At 37.6% G+C, this 23,714-nt stretch overlaps 1 protein-coding gene across 2 annotated transcripts; it reads right to left on the minus strand.

Moving 5' to 3' along the window:
- Window positions 1-6,474: 6,474 nt before the first annotated feature.
- Window positions 6,475-21,683, minus strand: LOC114754969 (pentatricopeptide repeat-containing protein At1g31430). Of its 2 annotated transcripts, none has more exons than XM_028943834.1 (2): window positions 21,547-21,683; window positions 6,475-9,224 (listed from the first exon to the last, which is right to left on the minus strand). In XM_028943834.1, exon 2 carries the CDS (start codon window positions 9,050-9,052, stop codon window positions 7,061-7,063), a length of 1,992 nt encoding a protein of 663 aa, XP_028799667.1. In that variant the 5' UTR covers window positions 9,053-9,224; window positions 21,547-21,683; the 3' UTR covers window positions 6,475-7,060. The 2 variants fall into 2 exon arrangements, with proteins under 2 accessions (XP_028799667.1, XP_028799674.1); XM_028943841.1 differs by having other exon boundaries at window positions 6,475-9,276.
- Window positions 21,684-23,714: the final 2,031 nt, after the last annotated feature.

The raw sequence follows: 23,714 nt of genomic DNA on the forward strand, positions 1-23,714 counted from the left end.
ACATATTGAATTTAGAAATCTGGTTTTTAAATTATTTTTTTTTCTCAATTTGCATGGAAATATAGTCTGCATATTTTTAATTAATATTTTTCATTTCAATATTAAACATAATTTAAAGTAATTTAAAATAAAGTAGTTTAACAAATGAACAACTTTAAGATGCAAAAGGAGACTCAAATACCAAAGACAGAAGCAATGACAGATCTCTTCTTCTTTGCTTTCCACAGTCGTTTACAAACCTTAAAATATGTCATCAAATTAGTTGAATGTCATGTTGGACAAAAGATTGAGAGTAGATAGAAATAACATTGACAACATTTCGTACATGTCACTAATTTCTACTTTCATTAAAAGACTCTTCCTTGTGATGTTTAGTAAAAAGAAACTCTTCTCAAAATTTAGTAAACCATTTATAATTTGCTCTTTTGAAGAATAAGTACTAATTGGGAGCTGAATTTAATCATCTCAACCTATTTTATCCTCTACAATTATTATTTTATTTTCAAACAATTCAAAATCCATATTGATTGCATATGTTAAAAGAGTTTTCATCGAGTAATAATTTTTACACAAGTGACTCAACAGAATATTTTAGGAAAACCAACACGTTTATAACAAATAACTAATTTAACTAGTTTTTGTTAATCTATTCAAAGTAGTTAAATAGATGATATATTAAGAACTAGAAATAGTATTTAGAGGGAAAAAAAACCAACACATTTTTATACAAATAACTAACTTAACTAGTTTCTCAATATCTAAATTGTAGCTCCCACATTTATGACAATTTTTACTAACTTTCTTAATCAATGTATAGCGGTTGACAGGCTGTTACGATATCACTACAAAATCATTAAATTCGTAGAGATATTGATTCAAAGTTCATTCGTCCAGATGGAATCAAATTGTGGTCAACCATATCATCAAGACCTGTCCTGTACTGGGTGGTTTTCATTTAATTTATAGATTTGTTTTTATTATGTCAACTAGCAACTTACCCCGCGCGATGTGCAGATGAACTCACTCTAAATCATCAAAGGGATATATACTAACCTACATGCTTTAAATATAATACTGCGAATTCATGTCCAAATAGTGTACGAAAACATTAACATGACATCACTAACCATCAAATGCTTACCAATTGCCCAAATAGGAGTCAGTTCGAGTACAAAATTAGCAGTCACCGCATGCTATTTACTTACAGGAAACTACGCGCACTACATCAAGATTTTCCTAGAAAAATGTCATTCCATTAAAATATTGAACAACTATTACCACTGAAATCATACAATACTAACTCAGAAAACTCTTATTTTAGCTTTTTATTTGTACACCTCTTTGATTAGCCAAAAAGTAATGCAAGTAATTTGATATTGATATTTAGGAGGAGTTTAAACATCTTAATATTTTGATATTTTACCTCATTGCAATGAGCACAAAACATTTAAAAAAGGATGTATCATAATATATTTAATTTGCATTTTGTTTGATCGGATATTGTTATAATTTCACAATGATTATAATATGATCACGAATTACATAACAATTATAAAAAAGAGGAAGCATTACCAAATCAAAAAGAATCAAAGAGATGATATCTAAGATCAGAACGAAAAATGAGCCTATGGAATGAACTAATAAACTTAAAAAAAAAATCAAAATGAAAATTGAAAGGAAAAAAACAAAAGTAGGGGAGTTATCAGCTATGCTAATCTCCTCCTTTCCAAGCAGGGGTTAATAAAAAAATTTACATGAGCCAACTCTACGTGGGAGACAATCTAAAAATTCAAAGCGCACATGACTTGGAAAGGGGGGGAAAAACATAGGCAGGAAATTATAAGAAAACACTGAACAATACCACTTCCACGACCTTGGTATCTGTAACGTCCTAAAATGCATAAAAAATTATAACTTGTTTACGGAGATGCATCAACAACAATTCCAACTAACTAAATTAAGTCAATGAAAAGAATATCATGTAAGGTTAATATTCTTCTCGACTTTCCATGATGCATGCAAGTCAATTACTAATTTAAAAAAAAAATCCCAACATTTATGCATGCAGAGAAGTTTTGAAGACATCAAGTTGTAACTAATTCAACCAAGTTTCTCTGCCTCTAAGTATATATCACACACCATCTACCTTAACTTACATACTCATTCTTACAATTTCTGTAACACTATCAAATTGATGTCTCAACTGCTACTTAATTCACATAATATTTTCATAAAATTAAACATATCAATTCCAGGTTTCATATCTTGATCTGATATGCTCCAGATATTAGTGTATTCCATCATTTTTCTGGTGGATCTAGATCTTCTATCTCTGATAGCTAACACAAGGGCTAGTTATGAAATGTGTCAAAATCTCTAGAATTATAATGTGACTACTCAAACTTCCTACTGAGCCTACTATTCATACAATTGATTTGAGCAGTCACCAACTACTACATCCTCAGTCTACCATACAAAAAGGCTGAACATTTTGCTGGTACTTCAGTATGGTCTCCATCTTCACATGACTCAAGATGCACAGATGAAAGCAACATTGAGCTCCACAATAAGCTAAGTTTTTTATCATTGTTCCACAACACCTGGTAACTTAACACGCATCCATTGGCAGACTACGAACCACAATGATGACCATGCCTTCACACTGCTCAGTATAATGATAACATCAGCAGGACTGGCACATAAACACATATTTACTAAACCATCAAGAGTCTTTTATGTTTGTTGGTAATTTATAGTGGTTAGTCCTTCTTTGTTCCTTACCCACACAACCAGACTTTGCATGTCTTTTTCAACAAAAGAATGTAACAACTATTGCCTACAGACTTTCATGACCATTAAATCTGATATTAAAAAAAAAAAAGATAAATAAATCAGTAATTGCATATCCCACATTCTACACAATATATATGCGCAGTTAATAAGATTAATGATGTAATATTAATAAATATAAGTTAGTAATGGTTTCCTTAATATGGTATATAATATTTCATAAAATAATCTTATCAGACCTCAAGTCACCTAATTTTATTAAGTCCACCCTCACAAATTATAGTGTTCATATTCTGCTGTGATATATCATTTCAACGCTCATAAAACATGATCCCAAAATCATAAAATACTCATATGGTAATGTAGTGGATGTGATCAGTACCATATTAGTTTGATTTATTCATATTGAAGTTGTCCTGTCATTATATCTATGAATAATTTGTTCATAACACTACATAATCTATGATAGTAACACTTGCATTTGATTAGATCATAACTATATTTAATTAAAAAGAACAAAAGAATATATGGATAATTTTGCTTCAATTACATCTATATATAACATAAGCTAAACATTCTGGTACTACGTAAATATAGACAATGACAGAACAACTTCAATATGAATAAATCAAACTAATACAACTGTGATTACTATTGGATAGCACTGAATAATTTGTTCATAACACTACTTAATCTATGATAGTAACACTTGCATTTGATTAGATCATAACTATATTTAATTAAAAAGACCAAAAGAATATATGGATAATTTTGCTTCAATTACATCTATATATAACATAAGCTAAACATTCAGAAAGTCAGTTACTATTATCTATAATTCTGTAGAAATCCCGATATAATAGGAACCCCGATATGTTAGGCAGATCTCTAGGAATTAATTGTAAATAGCATAGAATTTAAACTGTAAATGATTTCCTGATTGTAATCGCATGATTTTCGACCTCACCATTGATGGGTCCAAATTCGGTTTGCTGTATATATGTTGATGTTCAGATTGAATAAAACATATGGAAGAATTGTCTCCCCTGTCTCGTCTTCTTCAAATTCAATAAACACAATGTCTTCAAATATAATTTGTTAAATGCGTGTGGCAGCAAAATGCACTTCAAATCCTAAGACAGACACTCATGTTTCACATCTAATTTTTTCTGGCTATAATAACTGCACACATGTGCTTCGGAAACATAACTTATCCCGCAACTGCAATCATAACTTATCCTGCAACCACAATCAGCTTTTTCCACCTTTTGCTACAACTTAAACAAATATAAAGAATACAAGCAACCTACCTTCCTTCATTTCACATAGCAAGCAAGGTCAACTTATTTTCTAAAATTCTGACATAGGACACAATTTGACACTTTCAATAAAGTGGAAAAAAGGGACTGAATACTGACTTAAATAAATAATGCTTTAGATAAAGATTGCTGACTGCTATGACATATGCCTTTCCCACACGCCTCCTGCACCTTCATGATCCCAAAAACGTGACTAAATTTTAATGAACACGGTCCATAAATTGTCCATCAACCATCTCGAGACCAAGTTATAATTACAATAGTTATTTTGTGACTATAATCTTCCATTAGACAGCTGAAAAAATTTAATGGTAGCGTATTGGCACAACTAAAATCAACTTCACACTAAAAACTACTTTCCCATCAACTTTACATACACACCTGTGTGCCTGTTTAAAGAAGTCATAGTTTGAAACAAAAAAAAATTAACTTGACACCTTTTACTGAACTTAGATTAGTTTATTGAAAAACTAAGCAAGACATTGAAACAATGATAATCATATCATTGAGAAAATGTAGAATGTAGAAAGAACATCATGCACTGAGGACGCAAAGTATAATATATATAAAATGTGGTTATCACATTTGATAGCAAAAATTGCTTGACCAAAATAAATTGAAATGAGAGAATTATTTACACATCTCTATTGATCAAAACCTGTCCCACAAATACATTAAAAAAAGTATACATATGAAACCCCAGAAAATTCGATTAGTCTCCATAAATAATTTTTTTAGAAAAAAAGGAAAACGCCACCACATTTTATTGAATTTGTGGACTAATATCTAAACCTACTAATGCCTCCACATCATTTGAAACATAACCATCACAATTATGAATTTATGGACCACCATAGCTTTGATAGAGTTGGAATGTGTTGGCAAGCCAAGATCTCACCCAAAATTGAGGATCCTTTTGCTGTTAAATTTTAGTGATCGTTGATGTAACTGCATATCAATTGTAAATCTCCAGTCTAGCTACAAACATATATAAACATGAAATAAGGAACTGGATAATATCATAAATATATATATTAGATAATCAAGAAACACAACAGCTATCTCCTCAAAACATGAACAGAAATGACCAAAAAGCTGATCATAATAGCGTATAAAAGATTCTCCGTCTCTAAAGTTCTTGGAGAAAAGGCTAATTCAACTACCAACCTATTAGCAATGCTCAGCCACTCTCATTCCCCAATGAATGATAATATTGAAAATTGTGTTTCAATGTACCTCCATGCTTGTGAATGAAAATGGCTCTCAAATCCAGTGTACTTCCACGATCATGGTTGTCTTTCTTGCTATTTTGTTGACGAAGTTTAATTCCATGTGAAGGTTCTGATATAATTAAAACTTAAATTTTGAGAGGGAAAAAAAGAAAAACAAAACAACAAGCAATGCCATAATTAATGTAGATCCATGACCAGTCAGCTCATTTTCAGATGAGAATCAAAATACTGTTCTATGAACATTATTTTATGAGTGGAAGTTATGGAGAATGATGAATGAAATGAAAAATTTGCAAAAGTTAATGCAAATGATTGCTTGTCATTCCAATTTATTTACTTGCATTTTTCAAACTTCCTTCACACCATATATGCATCGCATACAACATTTTAATGAACCATTCAAGTATTGTTGCTTTTTTCTTTTCCTTCCTTAAAATTTTTTTGTTGAAATCAACGGCTTGAGGGTTCTAAAAATCATACCCGATGAGAATCATGAAGCATAAATAGACAAAATGGTGGGAAATATAGGATGAAGAAGAATAAAGTAGAATAAGCACGAAAGAAATGGAAGGGAAAAAAAAATGCTCATGATAAGAAAAGACCATGGAGAAATCCCACCTTTAAAGCCAAAGTAGTGAAGTTGTAGGTCAGAAATCAATCAACCAAAATGGAGATGAAGTTGAAGACCCCTCTAGTTGATCTCTCGGCCAACAAAGAGAAGAAATGAAAAAGAAAGAGAAAAACAGATGAGACAAGGAGAGATTACAAATACAAAGGGTGAGAGCAGAGCATCATATATGGGGGAGGAAAAAAAAATTCTCCCTTCACGAGAAGAGCAACAACTTGAGCAAAGAAGAAACTGCTTGAAGCTTCTAGAAGATTCCCCCCGGGGTCCCTCACCGGCATTGGTGAAGAGAAGAAGAAAATAAGGGGAAAAGGAAACAAATTAATAGAGCTTCAATTTTGAATTTGAACAGAGGAGTAGGTGTAGTAGGCTAAGAAAATGACAAATGAGAACATCCTTCTAAAAAAAAAAAAAACAGTGATGCCGGGAGCTGGCACTGTTTATAAGCTGTTACTGTTCATAGAACAGTATTTTGAGTGAGGAGCCGACATGGATATGAAAATGAACCGGCTGATCATTGATTTTGATTTATTATTATAGGTTGATTGATTGGTCTAGTCTACATATGATGAAATTGGTTAAACTTAGAACTGGAGACTAAATTTGGCTTAAACAAATTGAAACATCAGATATTGAACAATATAATATCGCAGGCTAAACAAAATTAATTGAATAATATGTTGTGCAGAAGATAACGGGGGAAGAGCAAGCAATTCATACAAATGACTGAGAACTAAAATGTTACTGCCTAAATAGTTAGAACTGCATGTGGATTCAAAGAATCAAAACTAATTAGAATATGCTTATCAATGTTTGAAAGACGAGTCTTTTCAATAAGTTTTGAAGATTAATCTAACAACAAATCAGTACAGAAAATATTCAGTCCAAAACTCATCCACAAATAGCATTTAAACTTTTATCCAAGACTTCATTCTTCAACACTTCATGCATCCTCCCAGAGAGGATTTTTAAATTGGTTCCATGCTTGTGGCAGGTTGGCTGTACCATAAAAAATGGCGAGAAACATTTTCAATCTCTTAGACCTGATCCTTAGTTCGACAGGAAACTGATATTCCTCAACCACAATTTCGCAGTTAAGAATTCATTAGACATAAAATTTCTGTTTCCATCTCATTTACTTCTGAACCAAACAAGGGTTTAGTTATTGCATCCAGCATGGAATATGTGTCTCTTATTTCAGGGTGACCTATTTCAAGGTGAGATGGGTCGCCAACAAGAAACTCATGGAGAATGCCATTCACCTCAATAGCACTACATCCAGGAAATTTCCTGATTCCCAAGTCTTTCATCTTGTTTCTGACCTTGCTCACATCTTCCCATCTGTCGGCAGAAGCATAAATGTTAGCCAAAAGCGTATGCAAACTGGAATCACTATATTCAATATTTACCAGTCGTTGAGCAATCCTTTCGCCCATTTCAATATTGCCATAAAATCTGCAGGCACTCAGCAGAGATCCATAAAGTGGAATTATCATCTCATTTTTTTGATCTGGCAACTTCTTAATTAACTCTTCTGCTTCATGTAGCAGTCCAGCTCGACCAAGAAGATCAATGAAACACCCATAGTGTTGCACCTTGGGCTCAATTTGATATGTTCTCTTCATGGAATAAAAGATCTTACGCCCTTCTTCTACCAATCCCCCATGACTGCAAGCACTTAAAACACCAATAAAGGTGATGTCATCAGGTCTAGCCCTAAATTTTTTCATTTCTTGAAAGAGCTCAAGGGCTTTGCTTGTCTTACCATTCAATGCAAGACCACAGACAATAGAAGTCCATGTGGCTGTATCTCTTTCCCTTAACCTATAGAAAATCTCCAAAGATTTCTCTATGCAACCACATTTTGCATACATTTCAATTAGGGCAGTACCAACCACGGCATCCAATGTCACTTTGTTCCCGTCTATGTAACCATGAATCCATTTCCCTTGCTCCAGGGCTCCCAACTGAGCACAACCTGTAAGGAGAGTAACAACAATAAATTTATCTGGTTTGATTCTTCTCATTTGCATCTCTTGAAATAATGCAACTGCCTCATGAAAGCGATTGAATTGCACATAACCATTAATCATAGTTGTCCAAAGAACAATATCCCTCGTTGGACTTTTCTCAAACAAATCTCGAGCTTCATCCAGCTGACCACAAGTCACATACCCATTTATCATACTTGTCCAACAAATCACATTTTTCATAGGCACCTCATCAAAAATTTCCTGAGCTATACTTACGCAGCCACACTTGCAGTACATGTCCACTAATGCATTGCCCACTATAGTTGTTAAAAGGAATTCACTCAAGACATAACTGTGAATTTCCTTACCAAGATCCAAATCTTTTAATGCTGTACAGGCTGATAGAGTGCTTACCACCGTAGCTTCATCAGGCTTCTCATTGCTTTCTTCTAGCATCCGCTGAAAAATAGTAATGGCATCCTTGAATCTCCTACACTTTACATAACTTGTAATCATGATATTCCAAGAAACCTTATCTTTCTCTGACATATTTTCAAATAACTTTTCAAAACTATCTACTTTACCCAATTCTGCATACATTCTCATTAGTGAGTTACAAACATAAGTATCAAGCTCAAGCCCGGTCTTCACTATGAAGCCATGAACCTTCACAGCTTCATTAAACTGTCCAATACAACCAATAGCCTTGAGGACAAATGGATATGTATAATTATCTGGCCATAAACCATCTTTTCTCAGTTGACTAAATAAGGAAATGGCTTCTCTGAAACTACTCTTTTCCACAAAGGCTTTGGTCATAAGATTGTATATAAACAAGGATGGCTTATGAAGGTAGTTAAAGGTTCTACATGCATAGTGTAAGTCCCCAACAGATGAGTCAGTACAGATGACCATAAGTTTGCCGAGGGTGTCCAAGTCTTCATGTAGACCCGCCAGAAACATCTGAGCCTGGATTTGCTTGAGGTGGAACATTGATTTGCAAGCTTTGAGAAGGCCAATGCACGCTCTCTTGGTAAGTTTTCCACCATGTGTTGAGGTAGAGAACTTATGTGACTTAATGAGCAAAAGAAAAGTATGACTGTATACAGGCATTATTGGAAGTTATGCTGAACAATGCAAATAAATTTGTGAATGACGTGAAATTTTGACCTCGTCCCTTCATTTCAGATCATAGTCTAAACTCTCATGCCCTTCCTTTTGTTTTCTTATTGTTTTCCTCACATGGCATCCTTGAAGTATCATTGATTTTCTTCACAGGCTAACTCTGGGTTACAAAATTTCCAGATGTCATAATCATGAAGAAATAGAAGAAATCCCTAAGGAAAATCAACTCAAAGGTCAAGAAGGACAGAAAAAACAAATTTGTCAGCTAATATTTCAGCAGAATTTAAGGTGCACACAAAAGAACATTACTTGAACTGAGCAGGACTATGAAATCAGAGCATGTTCAAAGTTCACATGAAATCATCCTTTCCAAGGACTGCTTTCCAACAAATCTACCTAAATCACTGAAAGCAAGATTGAATAATGTTCAAATTCCACCGTCTACACTCTAGAGCATACCATCAAGTTTTTGTGGTTAAAAGTGTGTATGTGCTTCCCAAGGGAGGGAAGGCAGGAGAGGAGGCATAATAAAATAAACTGTTACATCAATAATTTATATCTCCCTTTACGAAAAAAACCACCAAAACAAAAATATAAAATATATTGATGTAACATATTGCACTGCTTAGAAGTTACAATGAATGGAACTATTTCCTCAATAAGAATAAGTAAATTTTCTTTGAGACAGGTGTTGGAAAGACAAAGCCCAAGGCCCAAGCCAAATAAACTTAGTGTTACTTGTTAAGTAGTTTTTTAGTTTACTCATTTATCTTTTCCGTCTTAGATCAGATAAGGATAGATAGCAATATCCTATCTTGAGTTATCCTTGTTCGGTTATATATATATGTTGTATTCCTACTCATTTAATATACAATAAAGACAGAATTATTCCGTCGACTTCATGGTATCAAAGCAGGTGCGATTTCGGCCCTGTGTATTGCGATCTGGAGAAGACGCATGAAGCCGCCCTTTGACCAGAGGGACTTGGCGAACTCGGCGACGTGAACAACACTGACTCGCGACCAGAGGGACTCGGCGAACCCAGCGACGCGAACCTACAGCGACCACTGTTCCTCGACGCACCCAGAAGCAGACGACGATGACACTTGAGGAATTTCCACCCCTGTTCAGATCGATGAGACGCACTGGAGGAAATTCTAACTCGCCACCCACGGCACTAATGACAGGTATATCATCACAGCAATCCGTTTCCTCTTCGTCTGTGGGAACCGAGTCGGTAACTTCTAATGAGACACAACAAATGATAATTGCCCATAAATTAAATGGAAGCAATTACCTACAGTGGTCTCAAAGCGTTCTCATGTATTTAAGAGGAAGAAGAAAGGAAGAATATATCACGGGAGAAGCCCCACAGCCAAAACCGGGTGATAGTAATTATAATACATGGTTTGCTGAGAACAACCTTGTAATGACTTGGCTATGTAACTCGATGACTGTAGAGATTAGTGAAGGCTACCTACTTGCTAATACAGCAAAAGAGATATGGGACGCAGCAAGAAGAACCTATTCTGCCATAGACAACACTGCAGCACTGTTTCATATCAAGAAACTGCAAAGAGAGCTAAAACAGGGTTCTATGACTGTAACTCAGTACTATACTGCCCTTACGCGCTTGTGGCAGCAACTGGACATGTTTGATGTCCATGAATGGAGTTGCAATGGTGATGCTCAATTATATAGAAAAATAGTTGAGAAAGAAAGGACCTATGAATTTTTGCTCGGCCTGATAGATGCATTTGAAGACGTGAGAGGAAGAATTATGGGACTGAAGCCACTACCATCGTTGTTTGAAGCATTCAACATGGTAAAATGTGAAGAGAGCAGGAAACAACTCACTCAGAATGTATTTACACCATCAGAAAACTCTGCCTTGACAGTGCAAGGCAGTAATGTACCTGAACCAAGAGGAAGGAAGAATTCAAAAGGCTGGTGTGATCATTGCAACAAAAATGGTCATACGAGGGACATATGCTGGAAGCTGCACGGCAAACCGGCTAATCTAAAACAAAGAAGAAGACCTGAAAGCAAGAGCTATTCTACAGTAGTTGATGAGGAGAAGAATGGAGAAACCTTAAGCCGGGAAGAATTACAAGTACTCAAACGGATCCTTGAGAGACACAATAACTCATCCGTAACTCCAAAGGCAAATCTAGTAAAGTCAGGTAATTCTATCATAGCTCTAAACGCCATAATGACCAATGATAACACTTGGATCGTTGACTCAGGAGCTACAGATCATATGACCGGTAACAAATCCTTATTCCAAACTTTAAAGTATTGTCACCACGAGAACCTAAAGGTGAAAGTTGCAAATGGAATATTTTCCAAAGTCTGTGGTGTTGGAACTGTCAAAATTCTTGAGAAATTAGAACTGCAGAATGTTTTATTTGTTCCAGAACTGGCATGTAATTTGCTTTCAGTAAGCAAAGTAACCAAGAGTCATCAATGTAGAGTGATCTTTGACGATGTTGGTTGTGTTTTTCAGGATTTGACAGCGAAGAGGAGGATTGGCATTGCTAAGGAATGGGATGGACTCTATTATCTTGAAGGCACAGATAAATATGTGAGCAAGGCATTATTTAGTTCAGATTCTTTGAATAAAGATGTATTACTTTGGCACTCTAGGCTAGGCCACCCCAATTTTGGTTATATGAAACACTTGTTTCCAGACTTATTTAATAAGAATTCAGCACCGTTTTTGTGTGAAACCTGTCAGCTTGCCAAACAAACAAGAACCTCCTATCCTAAACAATCTTATAAACCAACAGCACCATTCACCCTAATACACAGTGACATTTGGGGACCCACGAGAATTAAATCAACCTCTAATGCTAGGTGGTTTGTAACTTTTATTGATGACCACACTCGAGTGACTTGGGTATACTTGATGAAAGAAAAATCTGAAATTCTTAGAGTCTTCAAAGGTTTCCATGCTTTTATAAAAACTCAATTTCAAGGGGTAATTAAAATATTAAGAAGTGACAATGGGCGAGAATACCTTAGTACAGCCTTTAAGGAATTCCTTGACCAGCAAGGAATCCACCATCAAACTTCATGTACTTACACACCTCAACAAAATGGGATTGCTGAGAGAAAAAACCGACACCTCCTAGAAATAACTCGAGCCATTATGATTGCCCGAAATGTTCCAAACTCATTCTGGGGAGAAGCCATTCTCACTGCAACCTACCTGATCAATAGAATGCCCTCGAGAGTCCTGAATTACCAAACCCCTATACAAAAATTGCTTGAAACCTACCCAAGTTCACCCTTAGTCTCGGACATTTCCTTGAAAGTATTTGGCTGTGTGGTATACATACACCATAATGATGGTAACAAGCTTGAGCCCCGAGCACTAAAATGTATCTTTCTTGGTTATTCCCCGTCTCAAAAGGGATATCGATGTTATTGTCCGACAACAAAAAGGATCTATGTCACTAAAGATGCTGTTTTCTCTGAGGACGACGCCTATTATCCCAAAATACCCATTCAGGGGGAGAATTATAACGAATGGCTAACTCCAGATTCCACTGCTAAACCAATGCAAATAGAAACTGCAACACACCTAAACATCGACATCCCTACCAATTCACCTACTACTGTCCCTGAACCTGAGCCAATAAACAATCTTGAATCAACAATCCCACAACACCAGAACTCTCAACCTAACCACACCAACTTGGGAACAAGTGCGGACCAGCAGCAAAACACTGAGTCAGATGATGCAGATGAGCAACAAGAAAGTAGAGTCCCTTCCACTCCAAGGCATAACCAGGACTCTGACCCAATGTTAAATCCTGATGATCTTGGTTGGCCTATTGCTCTCAGAAAAGGTGTAAGATCTTGTACTCAGCATCCAATTAGTAAATTTGTTTCATATGAAAAATTATCACCAAAAATGCAGGCATTTACTACAAATCTCTCAAATGAGAGGATACCAAGGACATTCCATGAGGCAATTGAGAACCCAAATTGGAAGCAGGCTGTTAAAGAAGAATTGGAAGCTTTGAAGAAAAACAAAACATGGGAAATTACTGATTTGCCCCCAGGAAAGAAGACAGTGGGTTGCAGATGGGTATTTACCATAAAATACAATCCAGATGGAAGCATAAGTAAGTACAAGGCCAGGCTTGTAGCCCGGGGATACACACAGTCTTACGGAATCGACTATCAGGAAACCTTTGCCCCAGTAGCAAAACTCAACACCATTAAGGTCCTCCTATCAGTAGCAGCAAATCTAGAATGGCCTCTCTACCAGCTAGATGTGAAAAACGCTTTTCTAAATGGGGATCTCGAAGAGGAAGTATATATGGAGATACCAGCAGGATTACAGAATTCCAGTAATTGTTCTCCAAAGGTGTGTAAACTGCAGAAGTCATTGTATGGGCTGAAACAATCCCCTCGGGCTTGGTTTGGGAGATTTTCTCGTACCATGAAAAAAATGGGATACTCACAAGGCCAGTCAGATCATACCCTATTCATAAGGCATGCAGGCAACCGAATAACTGTCCTTATAGTATATGTGGATGATATTGTAATTACAGGAAATGATGAGGCTACCATACGAAGACTGAAGAAATCCCTGGCAACTGAGTTTGAGATGAAGGATCTTGGACAACTAAGATATTTTCTCGGGATGGAGATCGCTAGATCTAAAAAGGGAATTAGTGTCTCCCAGAGGAAGTATACTCTTGATTTACTGCAAGAGACTGGGATGCTTGGAGCCAAACCTGCAGAAACTCCCATGGAGGCTGATTGCAACTTAGAATACAAAGCGGATGGTGTACCTGTCGACACAGGAAGGTATCAAAGGCTCGTAGGAAAACTTATCTACTTAGCCCATACTCGTCCAGATATAAGTTATGCTATAGGGGTAGTAAGTCAATTCATGAATAAACCCCAAGAGCATCATATGGACGCGGTTCAGAGAATTCTGCACTACTTAAAAATGAATCCAGGAAAAGGATTGTTTTTGGAAAGGATGGGTCTAGAAGTATAGAAATTTATACTGATGCAGACCATGGAAGATCTTGGTTGGATAGAAGGTCCACCACAGGGTACACTACTTTCTTGTGGGGTAACCTAGTGACTTGGCGAAGTAAGAAGCAACCTGTGGTTTCAAGGAGCAGTGCTGAAGCAGAACTAAGAGCCTTGGCTCTCGGAGTCTGTGAAGGGATCTGGATAATCAGAGTTCTAAAAGAGTTGAGACTCATACACAATGCACCAATGAAACTATGGTGTGATAGCAAGTCAGCTATAGAAATGGCTAGAAACCCTGTACATCATGACAGGACAAAACATGTTGAAATTGATAGACACTTCATCAGGGAGAAAATTGAAGAAGGCACCATTAAGTTGTCCTATGTCAGAACCAAAAGTCAAGTAGCAGATTTATTCACTAAGCCATTATCGAGAAATTCGTTTGAAGAACTAAAGAGCAAGCTGGGAATGATCAACATTTATTCTCCAGCTTGAGGGGGAGTGTTGGAAAGACAAAGCCCAAGGCCCAAGCCAAATAAACTTAGCGTTACTTGTTAAGTAGTTTTTTAGTTTACTCATTTATCTTTTCCGTCTTAGATCAGATAAGGATAGATAGCAATATCCTATCTTGAGTTATCCTTGTTCGGTTATATATATATGTTGTATTCCTACTCATTTAATATACAATAAAGACAGAATTATTCCGTCGACTTCAACAGGAAAAGTTCAAAAGTTATAGTGTTAAATATTAGGGTTAAGGTGCAATTTTAACAATAATGTTTTTTGCTAAGAGCATTTGGCACCATTAAGTTTTGAAATGTGCAAAATTCTACACAAACTTTAAAATACGAAGCAATTTCATCGCTTCTGTTAATAGGTCTAGACAGCCGTTTCTTTTTCTAAGGTGGGTCCAGCTATGTGTCTATCTGTCTGGCTCAGCATAATCCTTTCACTAAAAACATTACACATCACCCTCTTAAATTTTATCTCTCCTCCTTCTCTTTATGTCAATTCCTCCCCCCAACAAATCAAACTCAATTCTCTATCTCTCTCCCCTTTTCAAGTTCATCTCCTCTTCCTCTGGCAACAGCAACTTAGAATTCAAGAACCAAATGACTGTTCTCCATGAGAAGCTTAAGGGGGAAGAGTGTGCACTATTGTATTTGATGCATCTAAGAAGGAGATAGAGGCATCGACACTGGAGGCCATCGACTTTGCGAACAAAGGAGGCAACGCAAGGAAACAAGATGTTATGTGGTCTAACGAGTTGGAAGGCAGCCGGCCACATTCTATTGAGCTTGTTTGACGAGACGAGGGAGAAAAATCAAGGTAATAAGCTTGGTTGATGTAGTTGGAAGGAATCATCAAAGGATAGTTTTTATAAAGATGGTTAGGCCTCCAATTGTTTGGAATTAATCTGCTTGGACTGCCATAATTCTTGAATTATTTAGCTTTATTCATCAAGCTCCAAGTTGCAAAGGACATGCCAGGTGAGTTGAAAAGGACCTAAACTGTGTTCTTTATTGAAAGAAGTTTCCTTCTGTGGAAGAGAGTCCTCTGTTTTGTATTTGGTGTGAGGAAGGCCATTAAAAATTGTTTATGGTTGGGATTTGTTTTGACTGCTTGGCACCTGTTGTTATTTGATAAGAAAGTCGGGAGGGAGACTAGAATTTAAATGAGGTGAAGAGAGGAGAGAGAAAGATGGAGAATAAGAAGAATAAGTATGTCAGGCGAGCGAAGAAAGAGAGAGAGAGAAGGGCGAGACAAAGGAAAAGGGAAGGGAAAAGCAAAGGAAATGTGCACAAACGTGGGACCCACTGAATTAAAAGGTGACGGACATTTAACATAGTTAACGGAATGGTAAAATTGCCCTGTTTTATAAAGATTGTGTATAATTTTGCACCCTTCAAAACTTAATGGTGCTAGATGCTCTTAACAGAAAACTTTATTGTTAAAATTGCACCTTAACCCCTAAATATTATCAAACTGAACATCATCCTCTAGAGCTCCTTCTTTGGAACTATCAACTCACTTTCCTAGTAGGTGCCAAGTGCTTTTATGCTGAATTTCTCAGTATATGAAAAGAATGGACACCAATTTGTTCCCTTACGTTTGAAGAAATCCTTACCAAAAACCAAAAAAAGAAGAAGAAGAAGAAGAAGAAGAAGAAGAAATCACTTTTTCCATGATGTTTTCTTCTTTCGTTGTACTTCTTTTTTTCCATAAAAATATTGTTAGAAAGCCCATGATTCTTGCCTATCATTAAGCATGAGAATAATATCCCTGATTGTATGCTGTCATTAATTGTAGTGATTGTTTTTTTGATTCTAGCCGGATTATTATCACTGTCCGGACCCTATATATTGTAATGATCTTATATGAAATAATACAATGGAGTGAAACACTCAGATTTAAACATGGTATCAGAGCACTGGGGTTGGAACCGTCCTGAACCCCTGCCGTAAACAGAGAGAGAGCGAGGAGAGAGAGTGAGGGAGAGAGAGAGAACCGCCGGCGTCCTCAGATCTGAAGGCCAGAGAAGGACGTGACCGACACCACCCCTCCAATCCTCACCGGAATCCTCCGATCGGCGCGTCCCCAGAAGCCGGCGTCCAACGGAGCAACGCGTGAAGCTCACGCGCCGTCACAAGCCTCTGCGCGTGAAGTCCACGCGCCGTCACAAGCCGCCGCGCGTGAAGTCCACGCGCCGTCGCCAGATCCGTCCCAGTACAGTACTTCGTCCAGAAGATGAATCCACAAGACTTTCCACCACTTTTTGGGTCCGTTCACAATATGCCTGTCGAAAAAGGCACCATTCCAATGGCTTTTATGTCTGGCACATCCTCAAATACTCAAGGTACTCCTTCACCAGTAGCCCCCTCCAAAACTTCTGATCCAATGCCAGATTTGACAACAGTCACTGAACAGCAACCTATGATGGTGGCTCACAAACTAAATGGCAACAACTACCTCCAATGGTCCCAGAGTGTATTGATGTATCTACGTGGGAAGCGTAAGGAGAAATATATTAATGGAGAAGCAAGACAACCGGCATACAACGATCCCATTTTTGACACCTGGTTCGCTGAAAATAATCAGGTGATGTCTTGGCTATGTAACTCAATGACTCTTGAAATCAGTGAGGGATACCTTCTTGCAAGCACAGCCAAGGAAATTTGGGATGCTGCTAAGCGCACTTACTCTACCTTGGACAACGCTGCTGCTTTGTTGGACCTAAGGAGGCAACTCAAAGAACTGAAGCAAGGAAACTTGACTATAACACAGTACTACAGTACTCTGACAAAGATATGGCAGCAATTGGATCTCTTTGAAGTACATCCTTGGAAGAATATTGATGATGCTAATTACTACAGACAACTAGTTGAAAAGGGACGAACATATGATTTTCTGTTGGGTTTGAATGATGCTTTTGAAGAAGTAAGAGGCAGAATTATGGGTCTAAAGCCCCTTCCATCCCTATTTGAAGTCTTCAGTATGGTTAAGTTTGAAGAAAGTCGGAGACACCTCACTCAGGGTAACCAAACTCCAGTTGATGCCTCAGCTTTAGTCACAAGGGGACCCCAGACATCAGAGAGCTTTGAAAGAAAAGGGAACAAGTGGTGCAATCACTGTAACAAGAAAGGCCACACCAGAGATGAATGCTGGAAACTGCATGGAAAACCAACCCATGGGAAACAGCAACAGCGTCGAGATGGAAAAAGCCACCACACCTCCTCCGAAGAAAGAGGTGATGATGGAGATCGCTTAACCAAAGAAGAACTTCAACTGCTCCGAAAGGTGCTCGAAAGGCAAAACTCATCAAAAAAGGTTCCCAATGTGAACTTGATTCAGTCAGGTAATTCTATTATTGCTCTTAATGCAATGGTCACTAGTGATGAAACATGGATTGTCGACTCTGGTGCTACAGACCACATGACTGGTAATAAATCCCTCTTCAAAACTCTCAAATATTGCCATGAGAACCTCCGAGTAAAAGTGGCAACTGGACTATATACTAAAGTTGAAGGTGTTGGCACTGTGGCCCTCTCTGATGACTTGGAAATTCATAATGTTTTGTTTGTTCCTGCTCTCACTTGCAATCTTATATCTGTCAGCAAACTGACTAAAGGACAAGTATGTCGGGTGATCTTTGATGATGTTAACTGTGTTTTTCAGGATTCGATCTCGGGGAGGAAGATTTTGACTGCTAAGGAATGGGATGGACTCTACTACTTTGAAGGAAAGGACATGAAGACAAAAGGAGCAAGGAAGGCTATGGTTAGCTCCAATTCTCAAAATAAAAATGTAATGTTGTGGCATCAAAGATTAGGCCACCCCAGTTTTGATTATATGAAGCATGTGTTTCCAACATTATTCAATAAAAATTCTTCTCCTTTCCAATGTGAAACTTGTCAAATTGCCAAACAAACTCGCACATCTTTTCCCAAGCATACTTACAAACCCACTAACCCTTTTGCATTGATCCACACCGACATTTGGGGACCTGCCAAAACCAAAACCCGAACAGGCACAAGGTGGTTTATCACATTCATCGATGATCACACACGGGTTACATGGGTTTATCTTATGAAAGAGAAATCCGAAGCCTTACAAATTTTCAAAAACTTTTATGCCTTTGTGAAAACCCAATTCCAAACTCCCATCAAAGTACTGAGGAGTGACAATGCCAAAGAGTATGTGAGTGGAGCCTTTAGGGAATTTCTTGAGCAACAGGGAATCCATCACCAAACCTCGTGTGTCTATACCCCACAACAAAATGGCGTTGCCGAGCGGAAAAATAGACACCTTTTGGAAGTAACCCGAGCCATTATGATGGAAAGAAATGTTCCAAGCCTGTTTTGGGGAGATGCAGTACTAACTGCAGCCTATCTTATTAACAGAATGGCCTCCAAAGTCCTCAACTTCCAAACCCCTATTCAAAAACTCCTTGAGACCTACCCTGCCTCACCTATCATCAATACCATCCCACAAAAGGTCTTTGGGTGTGTGGTCTTTGTCCATAAACATGATGGGGGAAAACTAGGTGCTAGAGCCGAAAAATGTTTCTTTCTTGGGTATTCCTCAACCCACAAAGGCTATAAGTGTTACTGTCCCTCTACCAGAAAACTCATAATCTCCAAAGACACAGTTTTCTATGAAGATGATGCATACTATCCCAAATTACCCATTCAGGGGGAGAATTGTGGAGTAGAATGGCTAATTACCCCTGAACCTGAGACCAACGCACCTCCTAATCCTCCAGAACTCTATACACCGCACGAAGAAATCCCTGAACCTGAACCAGAAACCCCTAAACCTACATCTCAACCAGAACAGCCCAAAACCCCCACAAACAATACTCACACAATGGAAACAAATGCTGAAATTGATGCAGGGGTGACAGAGCACTCAAGATCTCACTCAAGTGAACAAGACAGTAGTAGTGGGGTTCCTTCCATTCCAAGGCAGCAACATGATTCCAATCCGGAGTTGGATCCTGAAGAACTAGGATGGCCTATTGCACTTAGAAAGGGGGTAAGGTCTTGTACTCAGCATCCTATACAACGATTTGTCTCTTATGGCAATCTATCTGCTAGAATGCAAACCTTTGTGGTGAATAGCTCACAGGTGAAAATTCCAGAAACATTTCAACAGGCCATGAAAGATCCTAACTGGAAACATGCAGCATATGAAGAGTTGAAAGCCCTGAAGGAGAATAACACGTGGGATATAACCACACTTCCTAAGGACAAGAAAGCAGTAGGTTGCAGGTGGATCTTCACACCGAAATTCAACCCTGACGGAAGCATCAACAAGTACAAAGGGAGATTAGTTGCAAAAGGGTACACTCAAACTTATGGGATTGATTATCAAGAAACGTTTGCTCCCGTGGCAAAGTTCAATACCATCCAAGTACTCTTATCCCTAGCTGCTAATCTTGACTGGTCCCTACATCAACTGGATGTAAAGAATGCTTTCCTAAATGGAGACTTAGAGGAGGAAGTATACATGGAAGTTCCAGATGGAGTAATAGCTCCACCTAATTCAGTTTGCAAACTGAAGAAGTCATTATATGGCCTGAAACAGTCTCCACGGGCATGGTTTGACAGGTTTGCCAAAGCAATCAAAAGGTTTGGTTACAACCAAGGACAAGCTGATCACACTCTTTTTGTCAAACACAATGATGGAAAGGTAACGATCCTAATTGTGTATGTGGATGATATAGTCATAACTGGTGATGATGAAGCTTCGATCTCTCAACTCAAGAAAGCCCTAGCTAGAGAATTCCAAGTGAAGGACCTAGGTCAAATGAGGTACTTTCTCGGAATGGAGGTTGCTAGGTCCAAAAAGGGTATAAGTGTGTCACAACGGAAATACACACTTGATTTACTCCATGAAACAGGGACACTTGGGGCTAAGCCGAATGGAACACCTATGGAAGAGTCATGCAATCTGGAGGTTAAACCAGAAGGGATACCGGTTAACTCAGAAAGATACAGAAAACTTGTGGGTAAACTGATCTACTTGACCCATACACGACCTGACATTAGTTATGCAGTTGGGGTGGTAAGCCAATTTATGCACCAACCTCAGGAAGAACATATGGAGGCTGTGTACGGAATCCTTTCCTATCTTAAACTCAATCCTGGAAGGGGAATATTTTTTAAAAAGGGGAATACAAGAAACATAGAAGTCTATACTGATGCAGACCATGGGAGAGCTGTAGATAACAGGAGATCTGTCACAGGTTACTGCACCTATGTTTGGGGAAATCTTGTGACTTGGCGAAGCAAGAAACAGACCGTAGTCTCAAGAAGCAGTGCTGAAGCTGAACTAAGAGCTGTAGCTCTAGGGGTGTGTGAAGGAATGTGGGTGATTAGACTCCTGAAGGAATTGAGAATTCCCTATGAAGGACCAGTGAACCTCTGGTGTGACAACCAAGCCAGTATTGAAATGACAAAGAATCCAGTGTATCATGACCGAACAAAACATGTCGATATTGATCGGCATTTTATCAAAGAAAAGGTAGAAGGTGGTATCATCAACTTAAGCTATGTGCGTTCGATTGATCAGATTGCTGACATCATGACCAAACCTTTAGCCAGAGTCAAGTTTGAAGGGCTTCGAAGCAAGCTGGGGATGGTTGACATCTACTCTCCAGCTTGAGGGGGAGTGTTAGAAAGCCCATGATTCTTGCCTATCATTAAGCATGAGAATAATATCCCTGATTGTATGCTGTCATTAATTGTAGTGATTGTTTTTTTGATTCTAGCCGGATTATTATCACTGTCCGGACCCTATATATTGTAATGATCTTATATGAAATAATACAATGGAGTGAAACACTCAGATTTAAACAAATATATCCAAGTTCGTATTGCATTAATGATGGAAATAATAACAGTCAAAGAAAAAGGGCCAAAAAGAAATGTCAATTCCTAAAAACCAATTAATTGAACTGGTTTGGCTGAATGTCATACCCAAAATTGCAGGTCACCAATCATGAAAATACCCTTTATCCCCTATTGTTGATGACCCAGCCCTTCATTGTTTGGAAGTAAGCAAAGCATAAGACCACTTTACAAGAAATGAAGTCCTCATTAGTCGCTCACTTGATGCAGCATCCACGACTCCTTGCCTAGGCTAGGACGTTCTACAAAATAAAGGATTAATTTCACTACTTATCCATCCAGTCAACGCCTTTCTATGCAAATAGAGTACACTTAATCATGAAAAGCGGCTGAGTTTCTTAGTCCCATGATTTTATTAAAGGATATCTAGTGTTTATATAGACATAATTGAGGCCACAAGAATGCCCCCAACAAAGGTAACTAGGTTAAAATCTATCTAAATCCCTTAAAGGATAAAATAAAATAAATTAAAAACAAATCTGACTTGATAAGGATAAACTAAAGAGATAAAATACTAATAAACAGAATAATAAGTAAATAATAAATAACATGGGACATGCCATTCAACAGTTACAGTGCTAATCAAATAACTCACGTCCCAAGTTTCTAATTTGAAGAACAAAGAAAAGGGGAAAAATTCAAGGAGCTCCAATTATAAGGGAAGGGATGTGCAAACAGGACACAGATGGGCAATATAAAATCCAACATACTCCATTTCGAAAACACAACACAACAAAGCGGCAGCCTCACTTTCAGGAATGAAGAGGAAAAAATATACAAAAGCACAACTATTTCCTACAAAATCATGGAACATTAACTCAAAACAGTACATACATTAACCGCATATATGCATGAGAGATGTAATCAGGACTGACATGGCTTGATATAAAAATCTAGCTGCACAAAGAATTCTCTAAAAGCTTCAGAAAGATCTTTCTATTCACCAGGAGAACCTATCTTAAAATATCAATTTTCATATTTCTATATCAATATAAGTCCGTCATTCTAACAAAATATTAGCCTCATCCTCTTTATCATTTTTCTGATTAGTTTATTCTTAACATTCGTGATTCAACATCTTCTACACAAAGTATAAGAATACACATAGTATGCACATAGATACACCATTATCACACACAATGACATAATTACTGCACACACATGCAGTATATGTACTCTAGCAGTTACAACCAATGAGGCCCAATTGCATATTTATGCTACCTCTGTATAGCAGTGAGAAGGTCAGAGAGGGCCAGAGAATATCAAATATATATAGTCAAACAACAAAGACACAGCGCATTCTTCATATTAGAATTAGCAGCACCAAATAGGCAAATTTATCATCCAATGAGCTTCCAAGAATCAGAAAGAACCACTATGCAGAACCAAATGGGGGCATAAACTTGAATCAGAAATCCCTACTCATTTAGAATCTTTCAGGCTTTCACATTAGCATTACCAGCACCTAATATTCACAAAATTCATAGTCATTCACAAGAGATATTTTAGCTAGCAGAACATTAATCGGAAATCATGCATAATAGGATTCAAGAATGATGAATTATCGTTCAGATGAAAAACAAGAGGAGTACCGCTAGAAAGAACAAGAGCAGCGAGCAGCAGCAAAACAAACATATTTTAGATGAAAATCAAAGACTAAAAAGAAACGGATTAAACAGAAATACTATACAATTTAAAACAAAACAAAAAAACAGAGAGAGAGATTGTGAGAAGAATAGTATCAATGGAGCAACGAATTAAAAGAGGACTAGAGACCAGAAAACCACGACGGAGCAATTAAGCAACCCCCGACTACGGACAACGATAGAGGCCACCGCAAAAGGGCTGAAGACAGAGAAGGAACAACGGAGAACGACGATGACGAAAGTCTCCCACGTTAACCCCTAGCAGTCCGGGCGTAGCTTTTCGCCGTTTACCCCATGCGTAATGCGTCCGCTGCTGTCCACTGCCCCTCCGTCCTTGTTATTTTATTTATTTTATTTTATTTTATTTTTGCCCTTTGCAGGAAAAAAAAGGGGGGTTTCTTAGATAATTGGTTTTATTATTTTCTGAAAATAAAAAGGAAAATTTCCAAAAAAATTACTGTTGAATTTAAAAATTCTCAAACGGCCACCTCAATAAACAAAATTTCAGTTTAGGATTAGCGTGCCAAATTGAAATTTTTAAATTTGCTAAAATGACTATATTATCTTTTTTCCCCCCAAAAAAAAACCATT

The sequence above is a fragment of the Neltuma alba genome, unplaced genomic scaffold (genome assembly GCF_004799145.2).
Source record: "Neltuma alba isolate B1F8T4 unplaced genomic scaffold, ASM479914v2 tig00001304_pilon, whole genome shotgun sequence".
Classification (NCBI taxonomy): Eukaryota; Viridiplantae; Streptophyta; class Magnoliopsida; order Fabales; family Fabaceae; genus Neltuma; species Neltuma alba.

Bases quoted from the DNA above. Each gene is read 5' to 3' on its own strand.
- LOC114754969 (XM_028943834.1), bottom strand. From the start codon at position 9,052: ATGCCTGTATACAGTCATACTTTTCTTTTGCTCATTAAGTCACATAAG.